The sequence below is a fragment of the Cardiocondyla obscurior genome, linkage group LG01, assembly GCF_019399895.1.
Source record: "Cardiocondyla obscurior isolate alpha-2009 linkage group LG01, Cobs3.1, whole genome shotgun sequence".
In the NCBI taxonomy this organism is placed as follows: domain Eukaryota; kingdom Metazoa; phylum Arthropoda; class Insecta; order Hymenoptera; family Formicidae; genus Cardiocondyla; species Cardiocondyla obscurior.
The window spans coordinates 817,357-832,391 of NC_091864.1; the positions used below are offsets into that span (position 1 = coordinate 817,357).

Below are 15,035 nucleotides of genomic sequence, written 5' to 3' on the forward strand. Positions count from 1 at the left end.
GCGTTATTAAATCGCAGGGAAGATATACAGGAGCGGGCTCACACGTCGCCGACTGGACGCACGTGATAAATCGAGATCTCGCGCGATTCAATGACGGTGCCCGCACGCGGCTCGTATCTCACTGTCTTTTCGCGCCAGGCACGCTCAGAAATATTCCGGCCTGTCGTCGCAATGAATGCTGGATATACGCCTCGCGCTTTATTCACCGGCCGCGGTCATCTCTGCGTGATCCACGAGCGCACGCGAGATATAACGCGCGCGCATCCCGATCGTCGATGGCCAGATTTCGTGTTCACCGGTCCGATACATCGTGATAGGCCATTAGCTTTACGACGAGACGACCTATGCTGCATTGACTGACTGTTTATACCCTTGCTCCAAATGCGACTCGACGTTATGGCCGATTTCGGGTATTACGAAGTACCACGCTAGACGGAATATTAGCCAGCGGCTTGTCTCTCGAACGATTTGTCGAAAATATATTTTAACACGATTTTGCGTTTCGCGAGGCAGCCGTGAGAGACCCGTATCGCGAATTATACAATGTTCGGCGAAAGTTGAGCCGTTCTATTTGCCTCGATCGCGCGTCACGTACAATTGCTTCTACTTACAATTTCACCGCGAAATAGTCCCGTGCCGTAAACTTCGCTTATAGTCGACTGTAGTTACTTGCAACTACCGCGATTGCCGGAACTCGGCAGTTCCATTCCGCCGTCGTCTTCTACTCTCGGTGACGACACATAGATTCGAATGGATTTTCAAATTGGACAACGATCAGCACGGTAGCGTTTCTCGAACGCGGTAACTTTACAAAGACTGATAACGGGTGAATGCAGTTGCTCAATTTTCGTATATTTTCGAAGCGAAATAATTGCGCTGAGAGAAATCGTCACGTGAATGGAAAGTTTTATTTTAAAAAAACGAAAGGCGTGTAAAGTACATTGCTTAAAGTTATTAAATGCAAAACTATTTTTTTTAATGTAAAAAATTGCGGGAGTAAATAACGCGCGCTTTGTAATATTTAGTTTACATAAGATACATCGGGATATTGCTAACAGATAATCGTTAAAATGGATGAAGTTCGATCGCTACCAGTGAAAGAACGTCATGCGGTCTTTCAATTTTCAATCCCTGAAGTACATTAATCGGGGAAAAATCCTGAATCGTCAAGAAGTACTTCTCGTTTCTTAAGCGAAGGCAGGACGTTTAAAATTTGTTGGAGACTCCGTTTTTTTTTTTTTTTTTTAAGGCTATTGAGATAAATCTTTTCTTGTATATGTTATTTATATCTTTTTCATAAAACATTTTTAAGTAATTCTTTATCAAAATACATTACCACCCTGTACTTTTCGTGCTCATATTTCGGAAGACAATTTTACTCGGTACCACATTACACGCGGCGAAAGAGAATATTTTGCGCGACAATTTGCCAGGCAAACGGGAACGCACGCGGAATACTATTTCAAAGATAAAAGGATAAAAGCTGAGGACAGGGGGGGGGAGTCAAACGCCATTACAAACCGCGGTGCGGCGAATTGCGATCAACGGGGTATAGTAAAACAGAGTACTCGAAGTTGCAAAACATTTATTGACTCGTTCGGCGGGCTTTTGACGCGGATTGCGTACGGCCGCATAACCGCGACGCGAAAGCGCGCGAATGCGCTCGAATCGAGGGATGAAACTCTAGCCACCACAGCCGAGCAGCAACGGGGATTGCATCCCGCTTTGAGACCGGAAGCTGCGTGACAGGCACGAGCCCGGTGTTAACAATGCACTTCGCCGGGGTCTGGCTATATCCGGTCACGTGCCGGTGCGTGATTTCCTTTCATCAGCTTACAAAGCTTGCGGGGACGGGCGGGATAATACTAGCTGACGAACGTGGTCACGGAACTCGTCACGATAGCTTTACTATGACGTCGCGCCCCGTACTGCAAGTAACGCGCGCACTCTCTTTCTCACTCTCTCAAGAGAGAGAGGACCACTCACTTCTTTGATCACCGTTAGTGGTGGTTAATCTGTGCGTCCACATTGCGGTCAATTTGTCTAACTTATATACGCAAATACTCGGTGCTCTGCTCCGCGACGCTTCTACGTAACGTTTATAGAATTTAATAAATTTATAATTAAATTTATTAAAAATAAATATGGTTGGTCGGGTCGTCAGTTGGGTAAAAAAAACTTTTACGTAAAATACGCGAAAGCCACTCGGAACAGATATTTTACTATATTTCTAATATTTACAAGTTAACTAGACGTATCTGAAATAACTCTTTTTCAGCCTTTGAGAAAATAAATGCTTGTACTTGCACCGAGTATTTTCAGATATACCCTGTACATTGCGCTAGAGGTAGTAAAGGTTGACGTCCTAAATCTCCGGCCTATATTGCGGTCGCCGGGCGGCGGTTGCCTGCTCGATCGATGGACCTATAAACCTATCGTACCCCGACTGCCACTTTGGAAAAAGGTATTGTAATCCGCGTAGCGGGCAACCTCGTGATCGCTAAAATGTATTTCAGCCGCGTCACGGGCGAAATCGTGTTTCCCTTTTTGCTTCCTGCTTCCGCGTTTGCACGATGTAACCCGTTCGCCACGGGAATTATCAATTAAGGGGGCCGCGCGTTATTTCGGCTATAAAATATTTCATCTTTGGCACGCGAACGAGAATATCCATTACGAAAGAGATTCCAACGGATTCCAGTAATAGTGATTCGAGTGCGAGAAATGAAAGCGGGGGGGAGGGAGACCGACCCGTATTATACGGTTGACATCGATATCGCATTAAGCGCAGAAATGGAACACGGAGCATTCCGGATATTCGCAAACGTCGGGGACTGCCGGCATTTCCCCGTAGCGTCCACGGGGTGCTGCTCAAAGTGTCCCTCCCCGTTCTCCCGGCAACGGAGATCGGAGTATCTCCTTATGATCGGCTCGATCGCGGATAAACAGTGCGTCCGGCCGCGGTCGTAAATACGAGATTTACTTCGGTGCTGCCAATCAGCGCGGATTACACCGAGTCGTATGTAATGCCGGCTCGCCGTGAATGAAGCTTAGCGCGCCGACAATTGTAATCTAGATCGATGTCCCGGACGTCGCGAAATTCAGTGCTCGGAGTTAATTGCATGACCCACTCGTGCGGGCGCCCGTGCGTTACGTTGCATCGATCGCGTCTGCTTCGGCTAAGTGACGGAAAGATAAGAGCGCCGCCTTCAATTAAGAAAGCTATCGCGTACCGTTCCGTAAGACACGTTACCCGGACGTAACAGTTACATGCAAATGAAACCGTGAAACGTTCTTACCGCGCGTATCTATATCGTGCTCTTAAACCGATAGGCTTCCTGCACGCGAGTTTTAGAACCGTGGTTCGACAACTGAAAGGTGATATAATTATACCACGTGTTATAATTATACCACACCGCAAAGAAAGTGGGTCTATTTCAGCGGCGTGATGAGTCGAAGGCACGGGAAAGCTTGATTCATAATCGCGGGCGCTTGTAGCAATTTTCGAAGTTCCCGTTGTCCGAGTACCGCGAGGGTCTGGTATAATATACATTCTCGTTTCCTCGCGCAAAGAGCACGGGATTACGTTCTAAGCGCGTAATTAGTGCACGGGGCAAGGAAGTATCATTACGAGGGAAGTCGAACAGCGCGACAAGAGAGTACCTCGTGGTAACCCGGTTTTGCTCGTTAATACTGATCATTAATATTCGTCACTAGTGCTTCTCGTACGACTCCTTATATATAACGTTTCTTGCGACGCGTTTTAATTATCGAAAAATTGTTGTTAACGTGTTGCGTATAGCACGCGAATAAATCTACTAGTTTTCCAATAAAAAAATTATTAAATAATAATAAAATAGATAATGAAAGTAATAAAAATTAATATTCTCGCGGCACGAAATGAATCAAGCGAGAGGGCGAATTAACATCGCGAAAAAGCGGCAATAATAATCTAACACGGCCTTTTTTTTTTAATATGAGATAAGATTCAGTAATTAATATGTCAAGATGAGAAGGTGCTAATAGTCATATATACATATACGGTGCATATATAAACACGTAATTAGAGGCAATGTGATATATTACTGAGAAACTTTTGATGAGCAGTGTGCTTCAAAAGTTCACCGAAGTTCGCTCGTTAACACCACGTAATAATATTCCCGATAATATCGGTTAAGATATTAATGCAACTTCTGTAATGTTTCAGAATATAAGTACTTGAGAATACTCCTGTTATAATTAATTTTTGTTTGAAATATTTTAATTTAAAATGCAAAACTCAATTCCACCCGAGATCTCGTTTTAGTCAGCAAAATGTGGAAAAAGTACAACAGAGATCAAAACTTTCTTGTTTGAGGCAAAGTCCATTGTCTTTGAGAGAAATTCATCCGAGATACAATAAAATTCTCTCCCGAGGGGAAAAAAAAAAAAAAAAAAAAAAAAAAAAAGGGACGGTTCTTTGCATTTTATGTTATCGAGAAAGTTTTGCTAAACAGGTGTTCACGCGATACGTTTTAGCAATTTGCAAATTGTTGCATTCGAGCGTCTCTATTTTTCGGACGTGTATTACATTGCTCTCTCGAGACTCCGCGCGAATAGGGCGAGCTGCAGAGACAACGGCGTGTCCCACGAGGGCGTAATTACGGCATAGTAGCTGTATACATCGTCAAGAACGCCGAGGAGAAACACGGCGCGAAAAGAGACACACTCCATTGCCGGCGGGGAGTTATTACGGCGACTTAGGGCGGAAAACATAGGGTGCGATGTGACGAGAGAAAGAGAGAGAGAGAGTGAGAGAGAAGGAGAGCGTGTATACATATATTTTCACGCGTGCACATAGATAACATATACATATTCCGTAAAATAACGACCTCATTATCAGCCACCGGCTGGGTTGCCAGGCGCGCTGGTATTAGACCTCCCGATATTTATGCATGCTTTTATTAAGCTCCGCATTCAATGGCCCCGGCGCCGCGTTTATTCCCGTTTCTCACTACTTTTCAAAAGTTCACGCGCGCCTTGTTATCGCGTTATCGTTAAACACCGCGGGATAACTTTAGTGGCCAAATTTCTCTATTTTTTTACGGCCTATCAAAGAGGCTCGAATAATGCCACCGGTGAAGAAAATCCGATCTAGTTTCTCTAGTAACGTGACGCGAGAAACTGGGGAATCTTCATATCGCGATTGACTCCGCTGTCGTTCCGCCATTTAATGCTAATTACGTTACGCTAATGAAAATTTCACCTGTCGATACTCGTGGCGTTGTAATTAAAATTTTCCGAACAATTTTCATGTTTAAACGAGTATTTTGAAATATGATTAATCCGCCGTGCGCGTGTACGAGCGAGAAAAATTTTAATTCTCAAATCCTCCGAAGTATTAAAAAAATCACGAACTTGTATAAAATCACGAGTATCTCGCTGAGATTTTATTGAATCGAGGGGGGAGGAAGGGGTGGGGGAGTTTATAATGCCGCGCTTTAAAGAGCAATATTTTCTGCGGGTACTTCGATCGCAAGGTATCGCAGAATTATAACAGCGAACGTAATATTCGCGCCGACGCCGCGGAAAATTTTCTCTGTTCATTTAAACGGGGGGAGCGATCTGCCGCGGGATCGGACGAAGGGTGGATCCGATTGACGGGGAGACGCTTACGGTGTAATTCCGCTTCGCCGTTGTAAGGAAGAGTTAAATAATAGCACCGACGATACGAATGGAGCAATATCGGGAGTATTACGACGCCGTGATGGTCCCGAGGCGCACTTTACGGCAAGGAAACGATATTTCATCTCCCGGTCCAGTTTTTCGAAACATCGCCCTTTCACGTCCCGCGATAAAACTGTTACCGGCGCCCTTCTGAGGCGACGTCATCGAAATCGCGCGATAACCTCCGGTGTTATCCGGACAAAATTAGTTTCAACGGTGCAGTATCCGCGGTGTCCACATCGCCGTACAAAGCCGTGTACTCTCGCCGATACTATCGACGCGTCGTCGCCGGAGACGGGGGGAGGAAGGGGGACGCGAGGGGGTGTGTGTGGTCGTTCGATAGTCGAGTTATGTCCGGGTACACGGGGGTTACACCAAGAATCCCATTCCGACTATCGCTTCTATAAGTATTAGATAACCGAAATGTTCGCGAGTCCATTTACAGCCATTTCGAGCTATTGTCTGCACGCTGTTCGTTCTGAGAACATCGGTGGTTTAAAAGGTTCGAAGCCGCGGCGCTTTTACGGAATGTGCTAAAGCATTCTTTATTATTATGTTACCGCTCGTCTTTCATTTAACGTAACTTTTAACTTTTAATTTCGACGAATATGTTTATAACTATCGTTTATTCTAAACCACGACGGGATGAAGGAAAGTATTTCAGTTTTTCAAGCGTTACCTAAGCGGCTATCATATAATCCGTTCGCTGGAGCTTAATAAAATACTTTCTAGTACTACCACTATAGATATATACACGCACACTTTATATTCTCCGCGCAGACGATAAAATTGAGGTTTTAATTTTATCTTCGCCGTATATCTAAAGAGATATCCGTCTAATAAAAATGAAATGCACAATATGCGTTCTATAAATAAAATAAAATAATAATATAGAGCACGTGAAGGTCTTTTACAAACAATCGAGAGAAGACGAGCAGTTTTCGTGAAAGGGTAGACTGCTATTCTGAAAGCTTTCTCCAATTTGCTTTCCTTTCGCTCCAGATCGACAAATGCAACGAGCGTAAACCTTCTCGCTATCACAATAACGAGACAGAATCTTCAATACGATTAAACGCATACAAATCGTAGCGTTTTTTTTTTCTTTTCTTTTTTTTAAGAGAAAGAAGAATTTCCACTTTCTAATCAATTCTTTAATGAAACATAGTCTAAGTAGATCAAACTCCGGCAAGGAGTTTGAGGACGCTGGATCGACTACTTAATTAAAAGAAATTGTCACGAGAATTTAAGATGGTAATGCTGATAGCATTGATACGGAAGAACTTCCCCTTGTATGTAATTTCATAAAGAGCAAGAGAAGAAAAGTAAGCATATCGTTATACCTTTTCCGGGCGCAGTGGAGAAATATTTTAAAGTAAGCTTTTTGTAAAATTAATGTTTTCGTTTCATTAAGTAAAATTGACAAAAGTTGCGGAATCTCGCGTTGAATTAAATTAGTTTTGTCACATCTGTTTCTTTTTAATAACATTTATAAGATGTTCATTCCGCGCGGGACGCAACAATATTGGGAATTCCTCTTACCGCGCTATCCAAAGAACGGACACATCAGTTATTCTTTTTTTTTTAAACGCAAAAAAATTGATAAAGCTACCGGTCACGAATATTTCCGCTTCAAATAAAAATTAAAAAAAATATTCGCCGTAACTCAACTATTATTTTTGGAGCACGCAATTGGAAACGCATGCGATATAACTTGGACGATTGCTTTTATACACGCATTGTAAATATCTGATGCAATTAAAAACCAGGGAATCTAAAGCTTGTTTATTGCGGCAATCTAAACTCGCGATGGAAAACTGGTTTACGGCGATGAAATCGGCGTTGATATCATTTCTAAAAGTATGTCAATTGGCGAAATGTGATATTTCTAAATCACCAAGCTATTTAAAAAAATTAATTCTCGCGCAATATTGATGGCTTTCGTAAAGTTGCTGATAATATCATTTATGTATTAACAAAATGATAAAGAGAAGAAAGGGAAAAAATGAAAGATATGCGTCGATTATATTTTGCTTTTTTGAAGATACGTTCGCGTTAAAATCCAGACAAACGACGATAATCCACGCGCCAGCGGCGGCGTTGGGAGCGATAAGCGCGCGTGTTATCGGGAACAAATTCTACGTTATTGATATCGAGGATTAAAGGGGTTAGAAAGGAAAGAGAAGGCTAACTCGAGAGAGAGAGAGAGAGACGTCATATAGCTCTGCGACTACCTCCTGCGTAACTGCCGAAAGTCGTTGAGCTAAGTTTTCAAGCTACCGATCACAACATATATATACGTTCATTGCATCGTGGCAATGGAATACGTGCTTCGATCGTATCCGCAATGCGCAGACCGGAAGTATCTATTTTCCTCTCCTTTTTGAGAGGGAGTAAAAGAAAGAGTGACTCTAAGGAAATATGAAGCGAAATAAAACCCTTTTCGACACGAGTCTGCCAATCTCTTTGGCATCTTTCAGATCACTACGTATATCGAAACATGATCGCAAAATGTGTGCAATACAATAAATAAAATTAATGAATATGTACTAATGTATAGATGAATATTTTATTAATTTACTTATTATTATAGAGATTGCTTAGGTTTTTTTTTAAAACTTCTTTTTAATTTAATAAATCTCGTGACTCGTTCGCGTTTAATTAAAAAATTGGACGTCTAAAAGAATACGTTGTAACTGCATCGTGTGAGAATTTCGAGGGTGTTTGTCACGTATTTTAACGGCGTAAACTCAACGACGGATTATTGGAAACGTGGTGTCGCATATTCGTCGTCAAGCTCAGTCTGGCTCTACGACACTGTCTTCAGTTTGGTTAGTATTGGCAAGGCAAATGTGGACCGCCACTTTGTGGTCGGACTCGAGGGTGATCAGATTCGACGGTTAGATGCCAATAATTGTTCTACCACGTTATACCGCGCGATTCTGTACGTAGTTAACATCATTGGTTCGATTACACCGTAAATTTACGAACTACTTTTTTTATACTTGTTAGCCTTAATTGTTTCGCGAGCTATTTTTTAAGACATCCCACCCGATTGCAAATTAGAAAAAAAAAATGCTGCGACTTACCAGTCTGCATGAGCCTCAGCGGAGTTGATGATCTCTGCCGGTGACTGTAACATAAAAAGAAAATATTAATTTACATATATATCAGTTAATTAATGAGATTAATAAAAGAAATATTTTTTTTTTTAATTTATACTTACTTAAAAGTTGCTCCGCCGATGCAGGATGCCCCCCGGGCCTGCTCCTCCACTCAGATGGGATGTGTCGAGTCATCCTTCCGCGTTGGAAACTCGCGAACACCCCGACCGTGAATTTATAATCGCGGCACTCACGTTTAGAAGAGAGTCGTGTGTCGAAAAACTACGCCCGAATACTCAGCGGAACTCGCGGGACGACCGACGAACCGACCGCGGTTCGTATGATTCTTAATATCGGCGGTGACGATTGACGAAAGCGGACTCAACTGCGTCGATCTGTAACAAAAAGAAATACAAAGTTTAATGGTAGTTCTCGTGCCGGAAGGGTTTTCGTTAAATAGAAATGCGAATTACTTTTAGCACGGACACACGTGGCTGCCGTAGAGTGCGTAGGAGTACGTGTGCCTCGCGCGACCGCTGGAGAAGGACAAAGCGGGAGTGGGAATAGTGGGGGAATACACCTAGCGCGCGGCACGTAGGCTTGCGCTCGCTCTCACCCGGTCCCCCCCCGCCTCACCCCGCCTCCCCCCGCGCCTATCTATTCGTTATTCTCGTTCGATTCAAGTGTAATATTTAATTCGTATGTCCAGACAAAGACAGTACTTCCACTACGATCTCGAAAATCGCGAAGACTGTCTTTGCCTCGACATATTAATTAAATATTACAATTAAATTGAATCTTAAAATCGCCGACTTGACTGCCGACGTTGACTCTCGCTTGGCGTGAAGCAAGCCAAGCGAGAGAGAACTATTCAGCGTGTCGGTTTAAAGCGGCAACAATTAAATATAGAGAGGAATACGAGAACATTGCTAATCAATAACTGAACAGACAAACCACTAAGCAATAATGCAGCGCGCGTTACGCGAGATCATAACGATCAATTTTACTGTTTATATGAATAATTAATTTACGACCACTCCCGAATGCTGTTATACCGGTGAATCTAATGTCGTGAATGCTGCGAATTTCAATTTGCATCCGGCTGCACGCCCCCGAATGAAACCAACGTTAAATTTATCAAATTATCCCAAAATTCGTCCGCCTGCTATCTTACGATCACGTTCTTTTCCGTCGTTTTTCTTTCGCGTTTTTCCCGTCCCTTTTCCACCGAAACATTTGTCACGGCGCTTCACGCGCAACGTTTTAATCGCATATCATGTCGTAAACGCACTCGGTCGGCTCGCATCAGCCACTGTCACGCAGTTGTCGCCCGGTCATAACTCGACGTGTCGCGACCGCGAGTAGTTATGTTCGCGTTATGGTTAGACGTGACACACGCTCGCACCATAGCGGTCTATCGGCCAGTCAAACGTCATCTTACGAAACCATACCGGATACGGTATTACGCGCATAGAAGTGCCCGAATCGTGAATAAATTTTTTAAATATATTTTATTATACATATAAATTAGAAGCGATTAAACAAAACGTATCCGTGGAAATTACTAGTCGTCGATTATTTCCTTTATATTTGGTAAAAAAAAAAAAAAAAGAAAGAACATCACGACTGCTTTTCTCTTCAATTTAATTTAGAAACGATGCGTTAAATTCAACAGATCCGTGGTGGGGCTAGTTTAATCAGGATTTACCATGCCGAGGTAAATCGCCGGTCTTCCAAATATTCGTTCGCGTTGGCTATCGCGTATTCTATGCAGCCGAATGCAGTTGGCTTTCGGCAACAAAGCTGGCAGTTTCCAGAACGCGACCAGCGGTAATGATCGACGGTATCAGTATGGATTCTCATCAAATCGGGCGAAGCGCCGATACCATTCAGTCGGCCGTTCGGCCGTGAAACGCACCGCCGTAGGATTACTCTCTATTATCGCAACGACGCATATTGCGTCATCATAAAATCGCCGAGGGAGGGAAAGCGCCCGCAGGTAATCGAAAACGCACTTCGCCGCCCGCTCATGTTCCCGCGCACACCATTATCCTTTACGCGCGTTACAGCCCACTTCGCGAAGTTATAAACAGCTGCGAACACCCGCGGATTAATCTCGACGATTTTCCTTCCGTCGGCGCAAGCTCGAATTTCTGGCGAACGCGCGCGGAAGCGCCCGTGTTTTTCGAAAGTTCACGCGAAACCCTCCCGTTACTGGGCAACAAATTAATCCGGTTACGAGAGGGAGGATCCGGCGATAATCGCGCGAATCTAAATAGAGGAAAAATTTTATTACAACGCGCACAAGGGAGATTATTATATTTCCGTCCCGGAAAACCAATTCCGCGCAATTTTATAACGTTAAAAAACCGCGGCGCATACATTTCGTATACGTTTTACGCGGAATAAAGAGCAACGATATGTTTGCTTCTAAAATTTCACTAGCGTCGCACGCGAGAGAAACGAGATAACTATCAGGGGGGGAAAAAAATAATAATGAAAGCCTAGATGCATCGGATAATGATGGAGCAGCTCGATGGGAAATTCTTATCAATTAACCTTGCTTTCGCTTTTTTTTTTAGACAATTGAAGGGGAAAAATCAGACAAAACATATTATTACTTGAAATATTAATGACTTACCGATTCGATGTGCGGCGTCGAAGATGAACAGCCGTGATTTGCGTCCGGTTGATCTGCTGGAACTCTTGTTGCGGGATGTGGAAAAATGTCGCTCGGGTTTACTCCGTTTCCCTGCTGCTCACCCGATTGAAAGTCACCATCGACGGCCACCTGCTCTCGACGTTCGTAGCGTAGCTCACTCTCGCTGGATTTTCACTCGCGTCGTCCTCGATCTCGGCACAAGGAATTTCCTCCGACGTAAAGCGAGGTCCGAAAAGCACTCTTGATCCTCCGATCCATCCTCGTTGGCGGAACAAACGATGCCGAGAACCCGCGCGAAGCATCGGCGAACGAGACGCGGCCGCGATATTAAAAGTTCCTCGCGCACTTTGTCTTTCTCGAGTTTCTCAAAAATCCCTCGCTCGAAACGGAAATGAGAATCACTGCCGCGACGAAGAAGACGGGCGAGGTGCGGATCTCGCCACACTCAGACGGTGAAAGTTACCGGAACCCGCCGAAGGAAATTTTAATGGAAGCTCGGTCGTCGGAAATGTCCGAGGCGAAGTTGCACCGGCGGGCGCTCCGCGCGCGCTTTGCGCCCGTGACGTCACAGTTTCTCGTCGAGGCACTTTTTTCGAGGCCCGAAACGGAGCACTAAACGACGATTAGAATAACGGTGGAGCGCAGAAAACGATCGCTCGCTGCCGACTCTCCGATGTCAACGTTTATTAGCCCGCGATACTTTCCTATCCGCGGCCGAAAATACGCGAAATTGCGGAGCGATTAACGACGCGTCCGCGCCCCCCGAGTCCCCGCAATTAGACTGACGGTTGGCGACTCTGTCGTTAGAGGGAAAGAGAGATCCGTGTAAAAAGAGTGAGACGGCAATAGACGCTGGCTTTCGCTCGGAATTCTCGGAAGCGCTCAGCTGGCCGAGCTCGAGACGTTCTGCTTTAAAGCAAAATAAAATCGACGACGTCCACGCTTATTTTCACGCGATACTTTTCTATCCGCGGCCGAAAAATACGCGAGATTGCAAAGCGATTAACGACGCGTCCGCGTCCCCCCCGAGTCACCGCAACTAGACTGACGGTTGGCGATTCTGTCGTTGGAGGGAAAGAGAGATCCGTGTAAAAAGAGTGAGACGACAATAGACGCTGGCTTTCGCTCGGAATTCTCGGAAGCGCTGAGCTGTCCGAGCTCGCTGAGCTCGACTCCGAGTTGATTTGTTTACATCTTTTTTTACTCTGCTCGCCGAGCTCGAGACGTTCTGCTTTAAAGTAAAATAAAATCGACGACGTCGACGCTTATTCACTCGCGATACTTTTCTATCCGCGGCCGAAAATACGCGAGATTGCGAAGCGATTAACGACGCGTCCGCGTCCCCCCCGTCTCCGCGACTAGACTGACGGTTGGCGACTCTATCGTTAGAAAGAAAGAGAGAACCGTATAAAAAGAGTGAGACGGCAATAGACGCTGGCCTTCGCTCGGAATTCTCGGAAGCGCCGAGCTGGCCGAGCTCGACTCCGAGTTGATTTGTTTACGTTTTTTTTTACCCTGCTCGCCGAGCTCGAGATGTCCAGCTCTAAAATAAAATAAAACGAAGCGTTCTATCGCGACTTAAAGATCTATCGCACTTTACAGTCCTAAATCGTCGCCGTTCTAAAACTCCTCTTAAAGCCAGCCCAAAAAATAATCTAATTATCCGAATATTTTTCCGTTTCGTAAAAATATATATTTCTTAAAAAATCACGCACAGTAACACTTCCAGTCTCGATGCTCGCGTATCGTCGCCCGACTACGAATACGCGAAGCTATTATGGAATATAGAATGAGATGATTTACTTTTATTTGCCCGATCGAATGTCGGTGGATAAACGACGGCGGTGTCCTGTGTAACACACTGCGGTTTATAGGGCAAGGCGAGACGAGGTACGCGATGATAAGGCGTGAAAGAAGACACGTAGAAGTCTCTTCGTTTCGAAAACCGATGCTCCATGCGTGTCTGCCGTGTTCTCTGGTCCGTAGTGAAATAAGTCATGTAGGCCGTGGCGAGCTCGCTATCAGGCGATCCGTAGAACGCTGTGATTGGTCGACGCGCTAGGGACTTCTAATAAGGCGCGGGGTGAGGCGCGGTGAAGAGATGGGAAGTCGGGAAGACCGTCTTTGCCTGGAAATATTAATTAAATATAAAAAATATATAAATATAAACAGGTATATAAAATTAATAAATATATAAAACATATAAGAGGAATTAAAAAATATTAAAATATTAAAATTCAACCGGATTTCAAAATCGCTTACTTGACTAGAGAATCAATCAGACTCGGTTACAAGCGGCAATAATAAAATCGATCAACAGGTAATTCGGGCGTCACACCGATTTTTTTATTTAAGAAATTTACTGATCGACTATTCGGGAGAGCGATTAAAAATTCTTGATAATCAATGCGTTGCGTACATATTTTGTACACATTATATTCCGTGTACTCGTTTAAACTTTGTTCTCTTGGGAATTCTGTTGCGCGGTTTTTTCTTTTTTAACTTTTTTTTTTTTTAAACTGTATTTCATACTTTACAAAGACTGCACGGTAAAAAAAATATAATAATAATTGCATATAAATTACCAACTAATATAAACATTATAAACTTACACTGTAAAAATTCAGCAATACATACTGAATTTTCGCGGGGCAATTTTACATCGTTTATTATAGTTGGTAATTTACATGTAATTTTTTCACAGCGTGCCCCATTTATTATCTGGACAACGACGTGTATAAAAAAATGCGTAAGTGGTAGGTCATCGTTGAGGGACGTTTCGATGTAGCGAGCGAACTTTAAGGACGATGCCCGGCGATGCATATTTGATAAAAGCGCTTCTCGGCGAAAATAAAAGCGATACCCGGGCGCTAAATTTATCAGCGCGCGTCGAAAGTTTTCTATGAATAATTCGGCTTGTTTAACGCTTTGTCGTCGTATATGCGACGGTCTGTTAGTCAAGCCGGTAATTGATCTTGCATCTCGTAGCTTTATTTCCTTTATACCTCTGCTTCGCCTGTTCACTAGCAGAATCGTTTTGCTTGCGATCGATCGGTGCCGAGCTACCCGGGCTAGCGTTGGGAAACGCGATAGCTTAGATATCACATGCTTGCTGTTTGAGCGCAGTTTGTATCAAAGCCGTTGCAACAGCGGGTATCTGGAGTAGTTCGATACCGGGTTTATAGTCGTTGACGTAATATGAAATAAATCCGCAAATACGCCGGAAAACGAGCGCGCAACTATTCGCTACGGGGACGATCGCGATATTGCCAACTGCTCGGGAAGCGAAACCTATAATCTTGTGTGCCACTTGATTTAATGAAGCATTCCTAAGAGAATTATCGATATTACGACGTTATTAATGTATCGGGCTTCAGCCTTAATATTTAAAGTATTCAATATTTTTGCGAAATATTAAGTGTTATTAAACGTTATTACACGTTATTAAATTTTCAATTTGCAATAATAATTTTTAAAAAAATGAGAGGAAAAAAAAAAGAATCCGTTGAAGTTTGTGAGAATTCGAAATAGAGATTGCCTGTTCGGCAATACGCTTTTTCTCGTCGACA

General features: G+C 43.8%; 2 protein-coding genes across 12 annotated transcripts in view; one reads left to right on the forward strand and one right to left on the reverse strand.

Moving 5' to 3' along the window:
- The window catches only part of Dlg1 (discs large 1), a 298,681-nt gene that overhangs the window by 122,723 nt on the left and 160,923 nt on the right, over positions 1-15,035 (forward strand). The window lies entirely within an intron of this gene.
- Positions 10,322-15,035, reverse strand: part of LOC139101431 (uncharacterized) — a 146,627-nt gene continuing 141,913 nt past the window's right edge. The window contains exon 8 of the mRNA XM_070654576.1: positions 10,322-13,594. Within this exon, the coding sequence (XP_070510677.1) occupies positions 13,525-13,594 (70 nt within the window). The 3' untranslated portion in view covers positions 10,322-13,524. The remainder of the gene's footprint in view (positions 13,595-15,035) is intronic.